This window comes from Anolis sagrei, chromosome 4, assembly GCF_037176765.1.
Source record: "Anolis sagrei isolate rAnoSag1 chromosome 4, rAnoSag1.mat, whole genome shotgun sequence".
Classification (NCBI taxonomy): domain Eukaryota; kingdom Metazoa; phylum Chordata; class Lepidosauria; order Squamata; family Dactyloidae; genus Anolis; species Anolis sagrei.
This window is the reverse complement of record NC_090024.1, coordinates 223,329,409-223,354,314: the sequence shown is the minus strand read 5'-3', so window position 1 is coordinate 223,354,314 and position 24,906 is coordinate 223,329,409. Positions and strand designations below refer to the sequence as shown.

The 24,906-nt window shown below is 42.5% G+C and overlaps 1 protein-coding gene across 2 annotated transcripts in view; it reads left to right on the top strand.

Annotated features, from left to right (window-relative positions):
* Positions 1 to 17,733: 17,733 nt before the first annotated feature.
* Positions 17,734 to 24,906, top strand: part of NFATC2 (nuclear factor of activated T cells 2) — a 161,895-nt gene continuing 154,722 nt past the window's right edge. For both annotated transcript variants that reach the window (XM_060772100.2, XM_060772101.2), the window contains exon 1: positions 17,734 to 18,278. In XM_060772100.2, the coding sequence (XP_060628083.2) occupies positions 18,215 to 18,278 (64 nt within the window). In that variant the 5' untranslated portion in view covers positions 17,734 to 18,214. The remainder of the gene's footprint in view (positions 18,279 to 24,906) is intronic.

Below are 24,906 nucleotides of genomic sequence, written 5' to 3'. Positions count from 1 at the left end.
TTCTTGGTTTTTACGATGACACCAAATTCTTTGCTGAAAGGCAATTGTTTGCAAATGTTGTAACCACTACAATATCCACAGCCTCTAGCCCCAGCAACACTGGCATCTTAACAAATTCTCTCCTACTCTCTTCTTCCCACCTGCCTCTAGAATATAGACAGTCTTTCCTTGGAATTTTAATTTTCCATTCCCCAGCAATTCTGTTACATATTCCTTACCACATTTATGTGTGCAACAGGAGTGGTGTAGGACTGGACCATAGTGATATAGTTCCCATAGCCCTGTGTGGTTGGAAACATGAAACTGATCTGGGTCTATGTCATGATGGCTGAATCTGTTTATGATCTGGCTCACTATGGTTACTCTTTGGGCAAGTTGTCTGACTTTTTTTCAGAATGGCTTTCCAAATCCAAATCCAGAAAAGCACTCAGACATCATGAAATCTAAATGAAATTGCTTCATGTAAAGATCTAGCTTTGAAACAAAGGGTTGCAATTTGTTGGATGTGGACACTTCCTTTAATGTCTGTGCATACACATGCATGCATGGACACACACACTTTGCTTGGCATTCTCTGTGCAAATTGACTTCTTTTACAACCTATTCTCAGTAGCTTACAAAAGCAGAATTTGAGTGGTTATTTATTTTGGAAGGACAAGTATCTTTTGTCAAAACGACATATTGTTGCTGTGAAACTGGAATGCTGTTGCAAATGAAAAACAGTTGACTGTTATGATAAGCCCTAAAAAAGCTGCCACCAAGGTTTGGGAGCACATCCTCAGGAAACCTTGAATCCTGATCTTTTCAAGAGCCTGAGAAAAAGAAAGGTGGCAATTTAGAGTCTTTGCTTTGATTTCCTAAACACTTTTTTGCATCCTGCCACTGAGACTTTCCCACTGAATGAATTAAGGCAGAGATGGCTAACCAATGCCTGTAAACTAAATCCAACTCTTGAAGTAATTTTATGTGCTCTGCAAAGCACAAAAAAGAAGCCATAGCTCTGTGGTTTGTTGTTATGTGCCTTCAAGTTGTTTCTGATGTATGATGACCTTAAGGCGAACCTATCATGGGGTTTTCTTGGCAAGATTTATTCGGAAAGGGTTTGCCACAGCCTTCCTCTGAGCCTGAGATTGTGTGACATGCACAAGGTCATTGGTGGGTTTCCATGGCCAAATAGAGATTAAAATCCTGGTTGCCAGAATCCTAATCAAACATCCAAACCATTCCACCATTTTGAAGGTATCCTCATCTGAAACAACAGGTGGTAGATTATGGGAATGACTTTTGTCTGAGACCTGGAAATGGTGCTATTAATAGAGGATAATATAGAGCTAAGTAGAGAAACTGTCTTACTTGATCTAAGGCAGCATCCTATGTACGCATGTATAGTCATTGCAAATGTGTGTCATTTGTTTATCAGGTATAAGAATTTACCATACTTCCTCTAATGAGCTCAAGACATGTAAAAGGCTCTGTTTCTCTCCATTTTAGCATTAGTACAGCCCTGTGAGTTAGGTCAGGTTGAGCAAATGACTGGTCCTAGGTCATCCAATGAATGTTATGGCTCAATGAGAACAAGAACCTAGGTTTCCAATATCCCAATGCAATGTGTATTGTGCTTAAAGTTTGCCCAAAGCTTTACTAAAAAGGAAAGCAAAGGTGCTTTCATACTTCTTTATGTATGCATATTCCACACATTAATGTTATGTTGTTTGGAGATTTCATATGCTCTAGTTATGTATGCTCCATAACTGTGAAATTTCTGGCAAATAGTAGCATCTTTATTACAAAGTTTGGCACATGGAAGGAGGAAGAGCCTGGTTGTTTGTTGTTTGTTTATGGTGTTTCTATAATTCTCAATAGTTGAAGCTCTCTTAATGGTTCCAAATAAAGTTGAGATCATAAAATGCATGAGTGCATTGAATATGATTGAAAATCTAATGCAAATAAAATCAGCCACAGAATGAAGTCACAGAGAAATCTTAACAGCAGATGGTAGACACTGCAAGGATCTGAAAACACATTTTAAGACAGAAAGAATAAAAACCATAGGAGAATTTAAAAGGTTTAGTTCTGAAAAAAAACCCACAGTGTTGGCTCAATAAAATCATCATCTGCTTGGAGACAAAATGATTCCAGGGATTTACAGAAGTCACTCATTCCTAAATTATATAAAGTGCAGGATAATGTTCAAACCACTCAGAGAACAAAAGGAAAATCAGCAACTTACTGATTTTCTCATCTCTAACATAAGACAGCAATAATGATAAATACAGGCTGAGTGTCCCTTATCCAGAATGCTTGGTTCCAGAAGTCTTGCCAACTCTACAATATTTGTAAAGGGAGAGAGTGATTCGAATGAATTACAGATTGTCTCTTAGTTCCCAAATTGGGATGTTACTTGCTACTTCTGAAAGGCAGTATGAACCAAGCTGAGCTGAGTAAATTGCTTGATATTCCAGTGCAATTTTGGTTGTTGTAGAGCAGGCATGGGCAAACTTTGTGTTGTCGCACGCCCCCCTCCACACACATACACCAGGTGTTTTGAACTCCAACTCCCACAATTCCTAACAACCAGTAGTAATTCTGGAGGGCCAATGTTTGCCCATGCCTGTTGTAGAGCCTTCAATACAGGAATGGCCCTACTATGAGCTTCCCCAGGCCAGGCAGACCCTGAGATTTTTCAGATTTTGGAATACTTGCATATATATAGTGAGAAATCATAGAGAGGAGGTGTAAGTCTAAACGCAAAGTTCATTTATGTTTCATATATACCTTATACATATAACCTGAAGGTAATTTTATATATCATATGCTTTGTGCATGAAAAAACATTTGTGTACATCAAACTTTCAAAAAGCAATGGCTTCACCATCTCAAACATCCATGTGGATGATTTTGGATTTTAGATTTTTTTTAATTTCAGAATTCTGGATAAGGGATCCTCAACCTGTAATAATCTGTACATAGGATGTGTCTATCATAAAATACACTGCAGTCTAAACAAATCTTTTACCTTTTGTTTGTCTGTATTTTTAGTTTAAAAACATCTTTGGTCCCCTTCTCCCACTTTATCCTATCAAATGCTTTCCTTTTTGAACGATGTCTTTTAGATTGTGAGCCTACAGTCAGAGACTCTCTTATTACTTATCTTTGTAAGCCACTAAGGGAAGCTCTTTGGCAGAAGAGACGGAGGAAAAAACAATCATAAACAGCCTTTCACCTAGTAAGTCTTTTCTTGAAACTTAATAGGGCTCGTTCATACAGAACAAAGGAGTTTACTTTTGTTGTTGTTGTTCATTCGTTCAGTCATTTCTGACTCTTCATGACCTCATGGATCAGCCCATGCCAGAGCTCCCTGTCGGCCATCACCACCTCCAGCTCCTTCAAGGTCAATCCAGTCACCAAGGATGCCATCCAACCATCTTGCTTTTGGTCACCCCCTCTTCCTTTTTCCTTCCATTTTACGTAGCATCATTGTCTTCTCTAAGCTTTCCTGTCTCCTCATGATGTGACCAAAGTACTTCATCTTTGCCTCTACCATCCTTCCCTCCAACGAGCAGTCAGGCTTTATTTCCTGAAGTATGGACTGTTGGATCTTCTCATAGTCCAAGGCACTCTCAGAACTTTCCTCCAGCACCACAGTTCAAAAGCATCTATCTTCCTTTACTGAGCCTTCCCTATGGTTCAGCTCTCACATCTGTAGGTGACTATGGGGAATACCATTGCTTTAACTATGTGAATCTTCGTTGCCAGTGTGATGTACTTAATAATGCTAAATATCACAAAAGGTAGGATTTTCTTTCTGATTGGCTACTTTGAACTTGAAGAGACACCAGTCAAGTAACTGCTTTCTCTTGAGATCATTTTGATTCTGTTTGCATCATTATAAATTAACAAAAGTGTTCAGGGGTGGCCTAAATCTGCGTTTTTGTCTTTCCTTTTGATTCTGGTTGATGTGTTAGGGATGGACTTCTGAAACTATTCACAAAAAATGTGGGTGTTGGTTCAGTGTCTGTCTGCAGGAAGTTTTCATATTAAATGAGTGACTGATCAAAACATTCATCCTAGCTGATATCTTTTTGGCTGATGGTACACTCTCACAAGAGCCAGCATAATGTAGCAGTTTGAGCATTTGCTGACTCCAGAAACCAAGATTTGAATCTCACCTGACTTTATGGAAACCAAGTTGCACACTTTCATTCTCAGAGAAAGGCAAAAGCAAACCCTCTTTGTGTTGTCAAAGCCTTTCATGGCCGGAATCACTGGGTTGCTGTGAGTTTTCCAGGCTGTATGGCCATGTTCTAGAAGCATTCTCTCCTGAAGTTTCACTCACATCTATGGCAAGCATCCTTAGAGATTGAGATCCATTTTCTTACAATAATAACACTTAGCCTTAATTTGCAGTATCAAATCTAGCACCTGTGTTTCTGAGTGTGAGAGTCATGTTATGTACACATGTTGTCGCAAATCCTACAACTGCAGTTTACTAGTCAGTATGATCCCTGGGTTGCTGTGAATTTTCTGGGATGCATGGCCATGTCCCAGAAGCATTCTCTCCTGACCTTTCACCCACATCTATGGAAGTCATCCTCAGAGGTTGTGAGGTCTGTTGGAAACTAGGCAAGTAAGGTTTATATATCTGTGGAATGTCCAGGGTGGGAGAAAGAACTCTTGTCTGCTTGTGGCAGGCGTGAATGTTGCAACTGAACACCTTGATCAGCCTTTAATGATCCTGGAGCTTCAATGCCTGGCTGGTTGCTGCCTGGGGGCATGTTTTGTTGGGCGGTGTTGGCTGGCCCTGATTCATTCTTGTCTGGAATTCCCCTGTTTTTTGAGTGTTGCTCTTTATTTACTGTACTGATTTTAGTGTTTTTAATACTGCTTTGAAGTTGCAAGACCATTAAATGCTAATCATGGTGGTCAATTGCAATATTCACACTTGCTTCAAGCAGACAAGAGTAAGTCTGAAAGGACCTGAAGGCTTACAACAACAATAACATTTTCTCCACATGCAGTCCAGTAAACGGAAGTGGCATTGATTAGCCATAGAATACCAGCATAAGAAAACGCACTATGGAAGAAAAAAAATACATGAACTTAACCAAAACAATTCACTACTTTTTCAGAATGCAGTCAAGGAAGCTGAAAGCTGTCAAAACCAACAAAGGAAGTCAAGGGTTCTCAAGTCTGCTATTGAATTTCAATATGAAGGCAAGGGGCACCTGCTCAACAGCAAGAAAACAGCATTCTGACTCATGTACAATTTTACAGCATGTACAGGATTCAACTATAATAGAATATTGCAAATGAATTCAGTTAAAGTCTCAGTACATCATAAGCAGCAATACAACAAAATTATACATTGAATTTCGTGCATATACCCTGCCACAGAGGTTCCATGCATCCAATGAAGAGACAGCACAGGACTTGATTCCAGGGCTCTTCTGCCTATGTTGCCCAGCAGAATTGTAACATTGAGATGCAATCTTAAAGCTATAAATAAAAAATACAAAATGAATGCAAGTGCAAGTTGCTCACTTCTAAATACATAACTAGATAGATAGATAGATAGATGGATGGATGGATGGATGGATGGATGGATGGATGGATAGATAGATAGATAGATAGATAGATAGATAGATAGATAGATAGATAGATATTCTATCTTCCCTGGGGGACTCAGGGCAAAGCCAGGGAATTATCTGGAGTTTGCTAGAAACTCTGGCATATCCTGCAGCTTCAGAAAAGTATGAACAGCTAGATCAGATCTGATTTGCTCAGATTGGACACCAGCAGTGTTACCTTTGGATTATGGTCATGCCATTACCACCATTGATTCTAACTGGCCAGAGAGTTCCATGCAAGTTCATTGGCCATTGTGGGCACCTTTGCTGACAAGGCGCCACATAACCAACATGAAGGGAAATGATTTCTCTCCCCCCTCCCCCTTCTTCCTGGTTGCATGGGCATCCCATTCTGACACTGGCAGAGGCACCTGCACAACTGGGAGGGGGTCCCCTCTCCTTCATGCTGGTTTTGCAGGTGCCCCACTCTCGTGTCAACATAGGCACTTGCAATTGCCATGAGGAATGTGAATGGCAGTGAAAGAAATGACTTGAAAAACTGCAAGTTGCTTCTGGTGTAAGAGAATTGGCCATTTGCAAAGATGTTGCCCAAGAAATGCCCAGATGTTTTACCATGCTGTGGGAGGCTTCTCTCATGGCCCTGTATGAGAAGCTGGAGCTGACAGATAGGATACAAGGGGATACACTCAGATACATTGTTCTTTATACTAACTGTGTTCCTATCTGTTTTTTAAATGATGGCCAGAGAGAAAGGGGATATGAAATGGGTTTGATTAATGGAAGATAGGCAACGCTTAAGGGCAATTTAATCTGTAAGGCATTTCTTATTTCCCCATCTTACCTTAATAGCTTAATGTGACCATCACAGAAAAGCTAAAGTCATGAAGCATCCATAGAAGATTGTTTTTATGCCAAATACAGTATCATCAGTTTGGAAAAAGGAAAATATTTTCCCGATGCCTGGAGACTCTTCTTATCCTCACCTCCCATCCCATATTGCCTGTTCTAGCCTGACATTTTTCAAGCACAATCTCATGCTATTTCTTTATTCAAAATACTAGAGTGGAAATATACATTCTGTTTGAGGCGTCCTGCAACTTCGATTATTTAGTCATTTGTGTGTGTGCGTGCGTGCGTGCGTGCGCGTGCGCTAGTGGAATAGGACAGATTCTCCAACATCCTAGCCTGGTTTAATTTATGCCAAGCGTGGCCCCTCTAGATTTTGTTAGACTACATACCCGAGCAACGTTTTCCAGAAATGTTGTATCATCAAGTGCTGGGATTGCAGTCCAACAAAATCTGGATGGCAACATGATTCCCTGGTTTAGATGCTGCCTTTGTAAGCTAATAACAACAACCAATCACAAATCAAATCCACATGAGTAGCAGCCAGCACGAAGCAAAGTAATCAAGTCACTCAGCCGAGAAAATTATTCTGTCCTATTGAAATGAATTGCTTGAATGAATTTTGATTGAGTACATCCTACTCACTTCTGTGGAGTTTGGACAGAATAATTTCTTGTGAGATTGTGTTTTTTTCCTTGGTCTTATAACTGTGGCAAAAATTTCAATGAGGAGGGTCTCTCCCTCAGTGGGCAACTCACAAAAGACCCGGACTCATGAAGGAATAGTTGTCGAAAGAGCCAAGACCCCTTTGTCCTGCATTGACCCATGCCTCCTCTGCCACAAGGGCAAGAGACCCAATGCAGATGGAAATCTATTAATTCAACATCTGGGAGAACTGGTGACAGGGGAACATTTGAAGGCAGGAGGAATAAATAGCCAGGTTTATTTTCTCTCTCTTACAAAAATAAAATCCATTTTTTTGTTACTAAAAAAAGAAAGGGAAAAAGCGAGGGAGGTATCTGGCCTTCCATTAAGAAGAAATTGAAATACATAACTATATAGAAAACTCTTCTGGTTTCTAGGGAAACTCCCTCCCTTCCTCCTTTGGAGTTCCTGAAGGTTATGTAACATCTGAACTTGTTCCTTCCCAATTCATGGTCACTCTCAGGTCTCCTGTAGCGAAGCCAGCACAACAGAAAAGAAGTTCCATCAGGAAAGTTTAACTCAGCGGCAGAGCGGGAGCCTGCGGAGGACAGGCATTTCTCTTGCTGGCCTTCTCCAGGAGCTCTTGGAAAGCGGTCAGGCTCAGAGTTGGTTGGGGAATGCTACAAGCCTTACAAAGTCAGCATTCTCTTGCCAGTCTTCCTTTTTGGAGTTGGATTGGAGTAGCAGGATTCAGCATTTTTCAGTTTGGAAAAAGAGAGAAAGAGAGAGAGAAGGCACTGGTGGAAAAGGGATATTTTAGGAAAATTTTCTCAAGTGAACCCGCAGAAGCAGATGGATTTTGAGCTATTTAAGGAAAGACAATTTATTTTTAAACCTGTCCTGGCTAAGTGCGGCCAAATTGAGTGTCCTAACCACAGAAAAGGGATTCTCCCAGTTGAAATGAAGGAATGCGTGGGCAGAGCTTTCCACCTGGACAGTCCAAAATCTCCATTCACTATGGGAAACATGTTAGTTTATAAGACCCCCCTGTCCCTGATCATTGCCAGTAGTTGCTATACTAGTCCTAAGTTTTTCCTTTCTGGTCAGTATCACTCTATCGCTGTCCAATATCACACCTGCCACCACTCACACAGGATATGTATCCCACCTGCTCATTATCCCTTATCTTGTAGAAATGCCACTTTTCTATCTCAGTCCTAACCAACTTTTGACCCCATCTCTGAAGGGGTCAAATAGGATCCGCATTGTCCCTTTCTTCCTGTTTGAATTATTTTCTCAAATTAATGAAACATTTAAGTTTCATTTACTTTAACCTTTACTGTTTTTTCAGTGCTCGAAGGCAATTCAACAGTTCTAGGCACACATTGTTCTTATCAGTGTAAAATGTCTTAAAACCTCAGCCTAAATGCAGTGGGTTAAACACTTGTGCCGGCAGGACTGAAGACCAACAGGTCAAAGGTTCGAATATGTGGATAGCGTGGATGAGCTCCCTTTGTCAGCTCCAGCTCCCCATGCGGGGACATGAGAGAAGCCGCCCACAAGAATGGACATCCAGGTGTCCCCTGAGCAACGTCCTTGCAGATGACTGATTCTCCAATATTGGAACAAACTATTTATTTTTTAAAGTGTAACCTAAGAGTTCAAACAAGTAATACACAATCACTTAAGTGAGCATATGTGCCTTCAAGTCACCTCATGGTGACACCATGAATTCCATTGGGGTTTCTTAGGCAAGAAATACTCAGAGGTGGTTTTGCCAGTCCCTTTCTCAGAAATATAGCCTATAGCACCAAGTACATGCAATAACATCCTGTGGAAACTTATGGGGTGCAGACCCAAAATTAATAAGAGTGTCAGCCCTGGCCTTGTGTTACTCAATTGCCAAGTATGCCTGTCCTGTTTGGCACAAGTCTGGCCAAACAAAGCATTGAATGTAGCATGCATAATAATAATAATAATAATAATAATAATAATAATAATACTTTATTTATACCCCGCTACCATCTCCCCAAGGGACTCGGTCTCAATACTACACTTGTTGATAAACTCTACAAGCTAGCTGACATTGCCCCCCGCCCCCGATGTGCGATGGGAAGTTGCTGCCAACTGTGAGAGAAATAAGGTTGAACACCATTAAAGCCATTAAAGCCATCCTCTACGTGGCTATCAACCTCCTCCTAGTAGACTCAAATCAAGGAAAAGCTTCACGAGAACTACCACTCCTCTTAAAATCCCCTGAACAACAGCAAGATCATCCCTCTGGACAGCTAAACCAGGAAATCCCAATTGGATGGTCCCCCATGAGGGTCTGCCTCCAGAGGCAAACCAAGAATGAGCAACTTGGAAGTCCCTGAACAGACTCAGAAGACAACCTGCCAAAATGGAACTACCTAAAAGAATCCTCCACCTTATGCAAATGTGGAGCAGAACCAACAACCTCTCATGTGTATGATTGTCCACAATGCCCTGCCTCACGTACAGAGGAATAATTGTTTAAAGCTAGTGACAATGTGGTTGCTGTTGCCTGATTTTGGTCCAAAAATATTTAACTGCTTGTGCTCCCTCTATTTTTATTCATTTATACTTATTTATGCAATGCTTTTGATATTAAATAAATAAATAAATAAATAAATAGGTGGTCTCCAAACCAAGTACTAACCAGGACTGAGCTTCCAAGGTATGATAGGATTTGGTGCCTTTGTAGGGGTGGCAAATAGCTTCCTTGTCAGTAGAGCAGAGAATTCTAAATTTTAACCTGAATTTGAAAGGAGCTGTTTTATTGAGCCAAACCAATTTGCTGAACAGAGTTCAGCACTTTGGACAGCTCCATTAAAATTAAATCCTAGGGCAGCTTCACTGTTCCACGTGGATGATCCCAGCCACCACTGTACAACAACATTGCTCTATAGTTCAGAAATGTGTGTGTGTGCATGAGAAAAATGGAGAGAGAAACAGAGAGATTAACACTGTGTGAGAGAAGAAGGGAATGGGAGGGGAGTCTACCCCACTATCCCCTCCTCCAGATGGCCATGCTTTACCAAAGACATTCCAAGACAACCATATGTGGGGTCACTTTTATATTTCAACTACCCAGTTGTAGTCAGTGAAGTAATACTCCACTGGGTGACCTTGAGTGAAACACACACTCTCAGCCACAGAAAATTCTGTGATAGGGTCACCTAAGGGTGACCATAAATCAGAGATGACTTCCAGGCACACAACAACAATTGCCTGCATTTTCATTGAAATTCATTTCAGAACTTCCTGGAAAAGGCATTTTTACAAGGGATTGTTCACACATATCCACATTGCCTTTGAAGCATTCCTCTCTTAATAGTGTCACATGCAGTATATTTCAAGCCACATAACAATAAATGTGCAGAATTTCTAGCTGGGGCTTCACAAAGTGTCTATATTGTGGTAGATTGCTTTTCATGCAGCACTGTGTATTGGGTGATATGCTCTCTCCATCCATGTGTGTGAAGTGATTTTCCTCTCATTAAAATCAATAGGTTTTGATAATATATTTGAATGTGCCGGTCCCATTCATCTCAGTGAAAGTGAGATTGCACTACACCTCCATTCGTCTACATCCATTTCTTGCTCACCTTCCCCGTCTTTATTTCTAACTGGGCTACCTCATGGGAAAAATAAAAACAACAATATATTCAATATAGCTGAAGGAATGCTAACAGATATTCAATATAGATGAAGGAATGCTAACAGGTATCCTGGAAGCCTCATGGAAATGTCCTTATTTTAAAAATGTGTTCTCTCTAATGCATTTTTTATTTGCTGTTTATGATGTGTTGATATTTTGATAACTGTCTTGGAGGAGAGTAACAGCAGAGAGATAGTAAATATATTTTTGAAAGAAAAGAAGAGACATCTAGTGATTTCATGGCCAAGAGTTAAGCCTGAGACTTTAAAATTCCTTAACTTTTGGCTAGATTGCACCCATTGTTTCTAGAGTCACCTGTTGACTGATTTATTTCCACACAGCTAAATTCAAAACAATGGTCTTTTCAACTGCGAGTGACTTAGATTGGTAAGATCTAAAATCAGGCTATATGATGTGAACCAACTTTTTGCTAGATTGTGCATTCAGTTTCACTACTGCAGTCACATAAGCAATATTCAAAAATGGCACAAATTCAAGATAAATTCAGTTTATCTTGAATTTAAGGAGGTCGGTGCACTTAAGCAGGAGCATGGGGCCAACTTGCCTTTCACAGCAAAATGTTTTCTTTATCCAAAATTGAGATTAGGCATGCAAAACCTCTTTAGGAAACACAGTCTTTTCAGTATCTTATTGAGTACCCTATTGAACTCTCTTTGCCACAATTTTTCACCATTTTTCCCCATTTTTCTTGAAGTCCTCTACCTTTATGAAGCCGCTGGTAGTGCAATGGGTTAAACGCTTGTGCCAGCAGGACTCTAAAACCAACAGTTCAGAGGTTTGAATCCAGGAAGAGTGTGAATGAGCTCTCTTTGTCAGCTCTAGTTCCCCATGCAAAGACATGCTAGAAGCCTCCCACAAGGATGGTAAAATATCGAAACATTCAGGCAATGTCCTTGCAGACAGCCAATTCTCTCACACCAGAAGTGACTTGCAGTTTCTCAAGTCGCTACTGACACACACAAAAATGTTGAGCAATAAATTGTTTGTTGCTAAGAAATTCCTTATGTTCAACACACACCCATAAGAAATATTCTTAAACTTAAATGCTATTTTATGGCACTTTTGTAGTAGTAGTAGTAGTAGTAGTAGTAGTAGTAGTAGTAGTAATGTGCTCAGGGTAACCCAAAGGGTTCCATAGTCAAGCAGGGATTTAATCTCAGGTCTTTAGAGCAGTGTTTCTCAAACTGTGCTCCTCCAGATGTTTTGGACTTCAGCTCCCACAATTCCTAACAGCTGGTTTGAGAAACACTGCTCTAGAGTCAGAGTCCAACACTCAAACTACTATGCCACGTTGGCTTCCTTGTCCCATCCATAGCATTTTAGATTATATCACTCTATTCCAACTTGAGATAACTTTTAAAAGTGTGGCTGGGAATCAATTCCTTTACTTTGTTAACTTTTTTCTATTATTCACATTTAACTATGCAGAAGAAATATATGAAGATGTCTTTACAAAAGAACATGTAAAGAGATAAGTAAGTGATCCATTTTATGCATTCTTTATGAAGCAGTTGGAAAAGCTTGGAGGCTATGACTGACAGTTTGGAAGAGAGTCAAAATCCCCACTCCCAGTTTTGGAAAGGAATGTTTCTTTCCCTACTTTTCATCATCTTCGTTCACAACATTCCAGGTCTCCCTTTTCCTCCCCAATTTCACGCATGCTGAATGCTTTGTGCAGCTTTTTGAGAGTTCAGTAGAGGCTACGTTACATAACTCGGCTCCACTGGGCACCGGACATTTCCACTTAACCATGTCCAAAAATGACACCACTGAGGAGGGGGCAGCATGTTTCCCCTGCCTCACTCCTAGTTGCTACTACACAAACTCCACCGCAACAAAACCCAGAAGCACAAACTCCAGAAATGCGATTTGGACAGTGAGCAGAGGACAGACGGAAAGGTCTTGTTTGGTGCCAGCCAGCCAGCGAGCCAGCAGTTTGTGCAGCTGGAATCCAAGTTCCTCTGCAAAAGAACATGACTCATCCTCTGCTCCTTCCCACGACCACCCTTGACCCTGTCAGACATTTGCAGGCTGAATAACAACTTTGGGGGCCTCTAAAGACACCTAATACTATCTGATCTTGGAAGCTAAGCAGGATCAGCCCTGGTTAGGATTTAAATGGGAGATCACCAATGAATACTAGGTGCTGTAGGCTATATTTCAGAGGAAGGAAATGGGGGAAAAAAATCTCTGAATGCTCCTTGCCTAAGAAAACCCTATAAAATTCATGATGTTAACATAAGTCAACAGGCGACTTGAAGGCATATGCACACAGACACTGCATTTCTATCCTATGCTTCCTTCAAGGAATGAGCATGGTGTACTCTTGCAACAGCCCTATGAAGTAAGTTAGATTGGGTGGTCCAAAGCCATCCAGGGAACCTGAAAGCAGAGCTGGGATTTTTACACCAGAGCCATCCCACTCATTTCATTAAACTGCTGTTCTGCACTAGTTCGTGTTGTACAATAAAATCAGCCCTCCATATTCATTGGAGTGAGAGGTGAAGGTTCCTTATGAAAGTGGAAAAACTGCAAAGAAAACACAGCTGTTTTTAGCTGAGATAGCACCTCTTTAAGAATCTCAAGGTTCTCCAGTGCAAACACCAATATTCACCAATATCCGTCAATGCAATATTCACCAATATCCACCAAATGTTGGCCATAGAGTTGCACTGGAGAACCTGGAGATTCCTAGAGAAAACATTTTAATGAAATCACATTTGGAGTGCCAACTGTACATTATGTTCATTATATGCTTTTATAATCTCTGCAGAATATCCATTCAAGGCAACTACTGCAATTCCATTTGATTAATGCAAGCCATTTCCTCTGATCCTTAAATTAATGGCTATGGAATGGCCATGATTATAATATACGTTCTGCAGAAGAAGGCCCTTAAGAAATTGGGAAGGGGGTAACTCAACATATGTATTCACAATCAAATACATACCCCCATTACTATGCATATTTCATTTAGATAATTTTTAAAGTTATTATGATGCTACATATACATAAGCAATTTTCTTGATCTATATTAAAGCCTTAGGAGACATGTTGCTGCGGTGTGTCTCCATGTCATTTTTGGCATATAGTGACCCTAAGGAGAATTTATGGGGTTTTCTTGGCAGATTGTGTTCAGAGGGGGGGTTGCCTCTGACTCCCTCTGTGGCCGAGAGTGTGTGGCATGTCCATGCTCACCCAATGACAATAATGAAGTGGGGATTCGAACCCTACTATCCAGAGTCATATTCCAATGCTCAAATAATGCCATGCTGGCTCCACTTCGGATACATGCCAAAACCTGATTTTGTGTGGCTAATTCTTGGTAGTAACTAAATCAAATAATAAAAAGGCAAACACATCAGATCAAACTGTTTGACAAGTATTATTCTCCATGATCAATCCAGAAAACCAGTTCACTTGACACAAGCACTACGTTAGAACAGAAAGGAAATTAAGTAAGATTGTTCGCGGGATCACTAATCAGCCAAAAATGTAGCAGCACGTTTTAAATCCCAACTAAAATGGTTAACCAGGATTTAATTGCCCTGTACATTTAAAACTGTGAACCCAGTGGTCTATGCTCCTGTGAGAGCAAATCTCATTGAATGCAGTGGGGCTTACTGCCAACCAACATGGGATGCATGTTTAAGCTTAGACCATAGATATCAAGGCTTTCCAAAAGATCTTGAGTCCTAGAAAACAGTACGATGTAATGATCAGTGCAGTCCAGGAGACTGGAGACTCAGCTTCAAGTCCCCCTTCAACCACAAATATCACCCTGCACCATTCACTCTCTCCTCGTAAGGCATATCTATCCACACTGCACACTTCCAGCACTCTATAATTTTGATTGCCACTGCTCCATCCTCTGGAAATGCTTGGATTTGTGGTTTGTTGAATGATAGCTAAGACTTCTGCCTGAATTATGTGCTAGAGCTCTCTAGCAGAGCAGTAAGACACACTAGAGAAAAAATCCACTTAAAATCCGGTTTCTGCCTCCTGCAGAATTCTAGGTTTTGTAGTTTAGTGAGGCTGCTAAAGACTCCTCTCTAAACTACAAACCCCAGAATTCTACAGGAGGCAGAAACTGGATTTTAAGTGGATTTTTTTCTAATGTGATAAGTTTGGCTTTAGGCCAGGACATGGAATTGAAACAGCCTTGGTCGCCTTAGTGGATAATCTGCATAGGGAACTGGACAGGGGGAGTATGTCCCAGTTGCAGGGGCGGCTCAACCCATTACGCAAAGTAAGCATTTGCAGTATAGTTGATTTTGCCCAGGGGCGCTCTTGAGGCGCTCTTGGGGGAAAATGGACCTTGACATATGCAAGTTGTAGTTACTGGGATGTATAGTTCACCTACAATCAAAGAGCATTCTGAACTCCACCAATGATGGAATTGAACCAAATATGGCACACAGAACTCCCACAACGAACAGAAAATATATATCAGTGATTGTGGGGGGGGGGGGGGGGGGCACAAAAATACTGTTTGCTTACCATTGAAAATTACCTAGGGCCACCTCTGCCCAGTTGGTTCTCTTGGACCTCTCAGTGGCCTTCAAGACCATAGACTACAGTATCCTTCTGGGATGGCTCACAGGAATGGGTCTGAGGGCACTGTTTTACAGTGGCTCCAGTCCTTCCTGGAGGATTGCTCCCAGAAGGTGTTGTTGGGGAACACCTGCCATTGTGCTATGGAGTCTCACAGAGTTCAATACTGTCCCATCCCCCCCCCCCCCCCATGTTGTTTAACATCTAAATGAAGCCTCTAGGGGAGATAATCTGGAGTTCTGGAGTTGGATGTCATCTGTACACAGATGACATTCAACTCTATCACTCATTTCCAACTGCAACTAAGGAGACTGTTCCGGTCCTGAACCAGTGTTTGGAAGCTGTGACCGTTTGGATGAGGGTGAAGAAATTGAAATTGAATCCAGACAAGACAGAGGTATCCTGGTCAGTTGAAAGGCTGAAGAGGATATAGAATTGCAGCCTGTGTTGGATAGGGTTACACTCCCCCAAAGACATAGGTTCTCAGCTTGGGAGTGTTCCTGAACTCATTGCTGAGCTTGGAACCCCAGGTTTTGGTAGTGTCCGGGTAAGCTTTTGCACAATTAAAATTTGTGTGCCAGTTGTACCCATATCTTGGGAAGGCGGGCTAGGCCACGGTGGTCCACACTCTGGTTACATCCCAAATAGATTACTGCAATGTGCTTTGAAGACTGTTCAGAAGCTTCAGCTGATCCAATGGGCAATGGCCAGGCAAGTCACCAGAGCAGCATACAGAGATAGGACATCCCTCCTGTTACATCAGCTCTACTGGCTGCCAATCTGCTACCGAGCACAATTCAAAATGCTGGCTTTAGCCTATAAAGCCCTGTATAGTTTTGGCCCAGTTTACCTGTCAGAATGTATCTTCCCCAATGAACCACCTCGGAGATTAAGATCTTCTGAGGAGGCCTTACTCTCGATCCCACCTTCTTTGCAAGCACGGCTGTTGAAGATGAAGGAGAGGGCCTTCTCAGTGCTGGCCCCTCGACTGTGGAACTCACTCCCTAGTGACATTAGACAAGCCCACTCCCTCCTGACCTTCAGAAGGAAAGTGAAAATGTGGCTTTTGGATCAAACCTTCAGAGAATACTTCCTGGACATTAGGAAAAAACTTTCCGGCCATGTATTGAAACAGCTGTGGATCCGGGCAGGAGGCAGACTGTGCTGGATAATAGGGAACATTGGATGAGGCTGGATAAGTGAGATTCTACTGTATGTTGTTTTAAAGCAATGAATAGTTGCCTATATGTAAAGCTTCTTTGGGTCCCCTTCTGAGGGTGAGAAAGGTGGGATATAAATAGGGTAAATAAATAAATCCTGAAGGGCACAGGAGGGCAAGAAGTTTCAGGCCATCCCTGGAGATTATTGAGATGTTTGTTTGGAACGGTTAGGTTTGAAAGATTCCCTTGCTGTGATGGGCAAGAAAGAAGGAGAGAAAAGAAAAGAAAAGAAAATGAAGAAAGGAAAGGAAAAAGAAAGGAAGGAAGGAAGGAAGGAAGGAAGGAAGGAAGGAAGGAAGGAAGGAAGGAAGGAAGGAAGGGAAGGAAAGAAAGAAAGAAGGGGGAGGGAGGGAAGGAGGGAGGCAAGATTGGAAGGAAGGAAGGAAGGAAGGAAGGAAGGAAGGAAGGAAGGAAGAGGAAAGAAGGAGGGAGGGAGGGAGGGAGGGAGGGAGGGAGGGAGGAAGGAAAGAAAGAAAGAAAGAAAGAAGGACAGAAAGGAAGGCAAGAATGGAAGGAAGGAAGGAAGACAGGAAGACAGGAAGACAGGAAGACAGGAAGAAGGAAGGAAGGACAGAAAGGAAGGCAAGAATGGAAGGAAGGAAGGAAGGAAGGAAGGAAGGAAGGAAGGAGGAAAGACAGGAAGAAGGAAGGAAGGACAGAAAGGAAGGCAAGAATGGAAGGAAGGAAGGAAGGAAGGAAGGAAGGAAGGAAGGAAGGAAGGAAGGAAGGAGGAAAGACGAAGAAGGAAGAAAGGACAGAAAGGAAGGCAACAATGGAAGGAAGGAAGGAAGGAAGGAAGGAAGGAAGGAAGGAAGGAAGGGAAAGGAAGGAAGGAAGGAAGGAAGGAAGGAAGGGAAGGAATGAGGAAGGAAGGATGGAAGGAAGGAAGGAAAGAAAGAAAGAAAGACAGGAAGAAGGAAGGAAGGACAGAAAGGAAGGCAAGAATGGAAGGAAGGAAGGAAGGAAGGAAGGAAGGAAGAAGGAAGGAAGGAAGGAAGGAAAGAAAGAAAGAAAGAAAGAAAGAAAGAAAGAAAGAAAGAAAGAAAGAACCATTTCTGCCCCTGGTGTGTTCTCTCCTCTCCTTCCCCTCTTTAGCGCTGCCCAACAATCGGGTGCTTGTGTTGCAGAGGAGAGAGAGAAATGGAGAAATGGAGAAAGAGAGAGAGAGAGCGAGAGAGGGAGCGAGGAAAGCCGCAGGGCCGCCTTTTGGCTCCGTGGCGGGCGACGTCATGGATTCCTGAGTGTGGAAGTTTGCAGGAAAGCCCTCCGCCGAGGCGATGGAGCCGGTCCAAGGGTTTCCATGGCGCCGGGCATAAACAGGAGGAAACAGTGAGGGAATCCCGTTATTTTACAGCATTCAACGACTATAAACACTCCGCGCCGGGAAGGAAGTGGCCTTTCCCTCTCGGGGAACTCGGAGCGCGGCGGAGCAGAAGGAGCCCCACGCGAGAAGGAGACCGCGGGTGGAAGGAAGGAAGGAAAGAAAGAAAGAAGGAAGGAAAGAAGCAAGGAAGGAAAGAAGGAAGGGGGCGACGATGCCCGAAAGAAGGCTCCTCTGTAGATAGAGAGGGAAAGCAGCCTTACCTCCCCTCTTGACCATAATAGCTCTGTTTATATTTAACCATATATTATTTTATCAATATCCATAATATACCCAAATGCAGAGAGAACCCGCGTGCCGGCTGGTACACTTTCACCACATCATGAGATCTATGGATCAAGGTAGAGTCCTTGCGATTTATTTTATTCCTTCGCGCGTGTCTTCCTTTGTCAGTGTCCTATTCCCCCCCCCCCCGCCCCCAGCCCACGTCTCCCTGATGCCCACCAGCCTGGCATGGGTGCTTTGCTTTGCCAGGATAATATCTCCCATCTCGCTCTTTCTCGCTCTCTTCTGCCGCTTTTCTCTCTTGCTTTGGATGCTTCTCTTTCGGGAAAGGCTTCCTTGTGCCCGCAATGGCACCAAAGCCATGCCATCTCCTCCTTCCCTTCCGAGTCAATAAACTAGGCTTCCCTACCCGACAAGGGCATCCCTACCTGGGGTTCACTGAGGCTGGTAAAGGCTCCTCCCTAAACTACAAACCCCAGAATTCTGCAGGAGGCAGAAACCGGATTTTAAGCGGATTCATTCTCTAGTGTGATGAGGAGAGCGTTTTCTCCCACTTGGAAGAGAGGGATGACCGAAGAAGACAGTCGGAAAGAAGGGATTCCCTGGCGCCTCTCTTCCTGAGACTTGTTGTGTCTTGTCTATGTCGATGTGTGTACATCTATATGTATATATATTTTTAGAATGGGTGACTTCAGATCCTCCTCCTCCTCCTCCACAGGGTTCCCCTCCTCCTCCCAGCCAGGCGTTGCCCCAAAGAGTGCCAAGTTCTTGCCTGGCGGTCCCGAGCCTGCCTGCATTGACTCCCCAATTGCCACTTACTTCTTCGGATGCCTGCTTCGGCACTGTAGAATGAATGCAGTTCGAAACCACTTGAACTGCCTATGGCTCGATGCTGTGAGATCCTGGGAGTTGTAGTTTGGCAAAGTGCCAGGGAGAGACCTTGGAAAACTACAACTCGCAGGATTCGAGATTATTGAGCCATTTAAATTATAATGGTCTCAAACCGCATTATTTCTACCCTCAGATCTAATAGGGAATAAATTCTCCCATTCCATGATAACAGAGGTGCTCATTCCCACGTGTAATAACACGTGTCCAGGTTTATTATTATTATTATTATTATTATTATTATTATTATTATTACCACCCTTGGTCTGATTCGAAGCAGGACCCCCGTAGGAGTCCCTATTTAACCCCTTTAGAATGAATGCCCATTGATGCCAGGACTCAACGCTATGGAATCCTGGGAGTTATAGTTTGGCAAAGTGCCAGGGAGAAGACCTTGGAAAACTACAACTCGCAGGATTCGAGATTATTGAGCCACGGGAATTATAGTGGTCTCAACCTGCATTCTTTCTACCCTCAGGTTTAATAGGGAATAAACTCTCCCATTCCATAATAAGACGTGTCCAAGCTTATTATTTTTATGATTTTTATATTATTGTTATCATCATCATCATCATCATCATCATCTCTTGGACTGATTCGAAGCAGGCCCCCCGTAGGCGTCCCTATTTAACCCCTTAGAATGAATGCCCTTTGATGCCAGGGCTTAATGCAATGGAATACTGAGATTTATAGTTTTTCAAGGGCTTTTCTGTCCAAGAAGGTTGGTGGGGGGGCTCACCAAACTACAACTCTCGGGATGCCATAGCAGGGAGGCAGGGCACTGTCAAGCGGGATTTATCCTACAGTGAAAATGTACCCCAATACTTTCACATGGTGCTGTCCTTTGGCAAGTTGACAAGTTGACAATCCTTTGGATTTGGCAAAGGGTGGTCCAAAGAAAGCCTCAGCACCCTGCATTGCATAGCTAATAAGACTTCACTTCACATCCTCGTAGCAACAATGAATCGGATCATCAAATAGATACAACAGATCCGCCTTTGGGGTTAGAAAGGGTGTTGTTCCCCCCTTGTTGGCTCTGAGGAGTAGGGCTCTAGAGGGAGAGAGAGTCAGCGGCAGAGTTGGCACGGTCGGGGAGAAAGGCAAAGGTTTCCAGGGGGAAAGAAAGGCGGCTTCGCGGTTTGCCTGCATCGCTTCCCCGGCTTCGGAGAGAGAGAGGGGGGGGGGAGTTAATGGGATCGCCGTGGGGCGGAGTCTGAAAGGAGAGGAGGAAAGGAAGAGGCGTCCCACGGCGCTGCCCGGCTCCCACGTCCCGTGGCCACCGATTCCGGGTTGCAGTCCGAACCGTGGGAACCGGGCAGCGCCGTGGGACGCCTCTTCCTTTCCTCTTCCTTCTTCTCCAGTTTGGAGACCCTGAGATTTTTTTTTTCCGTGCCAGGAGCGTCTTGAGAAACTACAAGTCGCTTCTGGTGTGAGAGAACTGGCCGTCTGCAGGGACGTTGGCCAGGAGACGACCTGATGTTTTACCATCCTGTGGGAGGCTTCTCTTATGTCCCCACATGAGAAGCTGGAGCTGACAGAGGGGAGCTTACCCCACTCTCCAGATTCAAATTACCGACCTTTTGGTCAGCAGTCCTGCCAGCACAGGGGTTTGACCCATTGCACCATCTGGGAGCAACCCTCCAGGAAGGACTGGAGCCACTGTAAAACAGTGCCCCAAGACCCATTCCTGCGAGCCATCCCAGAAGGATACTGTAGTCTATGGTATTGAAGGCCACTGAGAGGTCCAAGAGAACTAACTAGGACATACTCCCCCTGTCCAGTTTCCTACGCAGATCATCCACTAAGGCAACCAAGGCTGTTTCAATTCCATGTCCCAGCCTAAAGCTTGTGGAAATAAACAGTCCCCCATATGGGTCCCCGGTGGTGCAGCGGGTTAAACTGCTGAGCTGCAGAACTTGCTGACCAAAATATTGATGGCCATGTTCTAGAGGCATTTTTCTCCTGACGTTTCGCCTGGATCTATGGCAAGCATCCTCAGAGGTAGTGAGGTGTTGATGGTTTGAATCCTGGGAGCGGGGTGAGCTCCGACTGTTAGCCCCAGCTTCTGCCAACCTAACAGTTCGGAAACATGCAAATGTGAGTAGATCCAAAGGTACCACTTTCACAGGAAAGTAACAGAGCTCCATGCCAGCCACATGGCCTTGGAGGGGTCTATGGACAACACCAGCTCTTCGGCTTAGAAATGGAGATGAGTACCACCCTCCAGAGTCAGACACAAGTAGACTTAATTCAAGGGAAAACCTTTACTTTTTTACACACTATATGTGGGTAGCAGAGATAGTGACACCTTTGCCTTCAGTGGATTAATGTACACAAACTTTCTTTCACGCGTAAAATTATTATTATTTTATTTGTACATAATGACTTTCAGAGTATATGTATACTTTTTTATTTATCGTGTCATCAGCAACCAGACATTTGTATTACATTTTTTAACAAAAACAAACAGACAAACAGACAAAACACAGAATTTGCAAGCTTTGTAGTTGATTAAATGTCCTTTGACCAGTAGCTGGCCACTTGCAGTGCCTCTGGTGTTGTATACTATGAAACAGAAATTAAAAGTATTTATTTGTTTATTTACGACATTTATATGCAGTTCTTCTCACCCCAAAGGGGACTCAGAGTGGCTTACAAGATATATATATATATATATATATATATACACACACACACACACACACATACACACACTATATTACATTATTAGCATAATACAATATCAGTATTATATATTACTATATTGCACTATATCATTATATTGTAATATTACATGTAATATAAAATATATAATTATTATATTGTATTATTATTGTTAGTATTATATTATATAATATTATATATTATATAGTATTATAAAAGTAGACCCAAGGTTGAATGGGCACCTAAAGTGTGGTTTGGGATTGATTTAATATGGTGTTGTTAAATGCTTTCAAGTCATTTCGGACTCTGTAGTGGTCCTAAGGCCAACCTATAATGGGGGTTTCTTGGCAGAATTTGTCAGGGCCCTTCCACACAGGCCTATATCCTAGAATTTCAAGGCAAGAAAAGCCCACAATATCTGCTTTGAGCTGGGTTATCTGAGTCCACACTCTGATAATGTGGGATTTTCTGCCTTGATATTCTGGGATATAGGGCACTGTGGAAGGGCCCTCAGAAGGTTTTGCCCTTGCTTTCATCTGGCGCTGAGAAAGTGTGACTTGCTCAAGGCCATCCATTAGAGATTCAAACCCAAGTCCTCAGAGTCCCAATCCAAACTATTTAATCATGTCACATTCAAGGTACATGAACCAAACCGAGGGACCTTCCACACAGAATATCAAGGCATAAAATCCCACAATATCTGCTTTAAACTGGGTAATCTGAGTCCAATTAGTATATGTGCTGCCTAAGCGAGCACTTATCTGAATCCACACTGCCATATATCCCAGTTCAAAGCAGATAACGTGATATTTTATTCAGCTGTGTGGAAGGGGCCTGAATGTATGTTTTTGGATGGGACTAGTGTGACAAAGTGTGCACAATGTGGTTTTGTTCATCCAGTTCTTATTAAACTTCATCATAAGGTTTACATATTGGACAAGGACTCTGGAAAACAAGGGTTTGAATCCCTGCTCAGCCATGGAAACTGAATCTTCGGCAGATCACACTCTCTCAACCTCGATGGAAGGCAATGGCAAAGAGATACAAAATAGAAAGGTGAATCTGATCCTTCTAAAAACACTGCTTGGATCAATGTACTTCTGGGGACAACAACTCCCAGAATTTGCTGGGCTTACTGACTGGACGATTCTGGAAGTTGTAGTTCAAAAAGTTTCTCTGACCTCTGCTGAAAACACAAGGCAGTGGCACTATCCACACTGTTCTGCCCCTCCAAAGTGAAAAAATGGATTCACCTTTCCAAATATTGATCCCCCTTTCCTTCTCAAGAAGAGATAACCTATGGGTGGTGTTCACACAAGTAGGCACAATGTAGCTGGGGTGGGCAGTGGGTGGATGGGACTGAGTGGTTCAAAGGAGACTGACAAGAATGCATGCCTACAGACACAATCTGTAAGTAAGGAAAGCTGGTTGCCCAATTTGTCCACCCTTTGTTAATTAAACTGGGGGGAAAAACGATGTTCACTTTTATCCAGAAGCAAGTGTTGAAAGAATGGCTAGACGTGGTCTCACATTTCTGTTATTCTACCAAAGTGCAATTGAGTAATACAAACATGCATCTGAGGAAATAGTCTACAAAAACACATGCTACTAACTTCTTTCCCTCGGTTAGTCACTAAGGTACTACCAAAAGATCTCTTTGCGTACAAAAATAATACTTAGCCTTAATTTGCAGTATCAAATCTAGCCCTTGTGTTTCTTAGTGAGAGGCATGTTATGTACACATGTTGTCACAAATCCTACAACAGCAGTTTGCTAGTCGGTATGATCCCTGGGTTGCTGTGAGTTTTCTGGGCTGTATGGCCGTGTTCCAGAAGCATTATCTCCTGATGTTTCACCCACAACTATGGCAGGCATCCTCAGAGTTGTGAGGTGTGTTGTAAACTAGGCATGTGAGGTTTCTATACCTGTGGAATGTCCAGCGTGGGAGAAAGAACTCTTGTCTGCTTGAGGCAAGTATAAATGTTGCAATTGTCCACCTTGATTAGCATTCAATGGCCTTGCAGCTTCAAAGCCTGATGATTGCTGCCTGGGGGATCCTTTGTTGGGAGGTGTTAGCTGGCCCTGATTGATTCTTGTCTAGACATTCCACAGATATGTCTGCATTTATTTATTTACTTACTGTATTTATATGCTGCCTTTCTCACACTTGGGGGACTCAAGGCAGTTTATAACATGTTAATGGCAAAAATTCAATGCCAACACAAAGTACATAAAAATCATAATAACGAATTACTACATATAACTATGTAAAATCAATTAAAAACCATTAAACTTAAAATCAATTAAAATCATTAAAATTCTAACCCTGTTCCTGGTACGGCTTTTAATAATAGTCTCCTCCCCTACCCCAAAATTTTTCAATAATCCTTTTTTTAAAAAAAATTGTTAAACTTAAAATCAATTAAAAACCATTACCTCACAACCTCTGAAGATGCCTGCCATAGATGCAGGCGAAATGTCAGGAGAGAATGTTTCTAGAACATGGTCATATAACCCGAAAAACCTACAACAACTCAGTGATTCTGGCCATGAAAGCCATCGACAATACAAAAAGCATTACATTTATTTATTTATTTACCTTATTTATATCCCACTTTCTCTACCCCAAAGGGGACTAAAGGTGGCTTACATGTGGCATCTACATAGTGACTTAAAACATACAATGCTAACTTAAAAATAAATTGGATTAAAATTAATACATACACATTAAACATAAAATATATTCCAATGTTAAAACAAGCCATTCAGGAATCAGAGTCTAAGGCCATTTCATAATCAGTTGCACATGTTCCACATTAAAATTACTGCACTGTATTATTTTTCAAAAGCCTGCTCGCAGAGCCAGGTTTTTACCCTCCTTCTGAAGGCTAGGAAGGAGGGAGACACTCTAATATTGCTAGGAAGGGAGTTCCACAACTGAGGGGTCACCACTGAGAAGGTCCTGTCTCTCGTCCCCACCAGCCGCACTTGTGAAGAAGGTGGGACCAAGAGCAGGACCTTCCCAGACGATCTTAATCTCTATGATGGTTCATGGGGGAAAATACTTTTGGACAGGTAAACTGGGCCTAACCTTTTAGGGCTTTATAGGATAAAGCCAGTACTTTGAATTGTGTTCAGTAGCAGACTAGCAGCCAGTGGAGCTGACGTAATAGGGGGGGTTGTGTGCTCCCT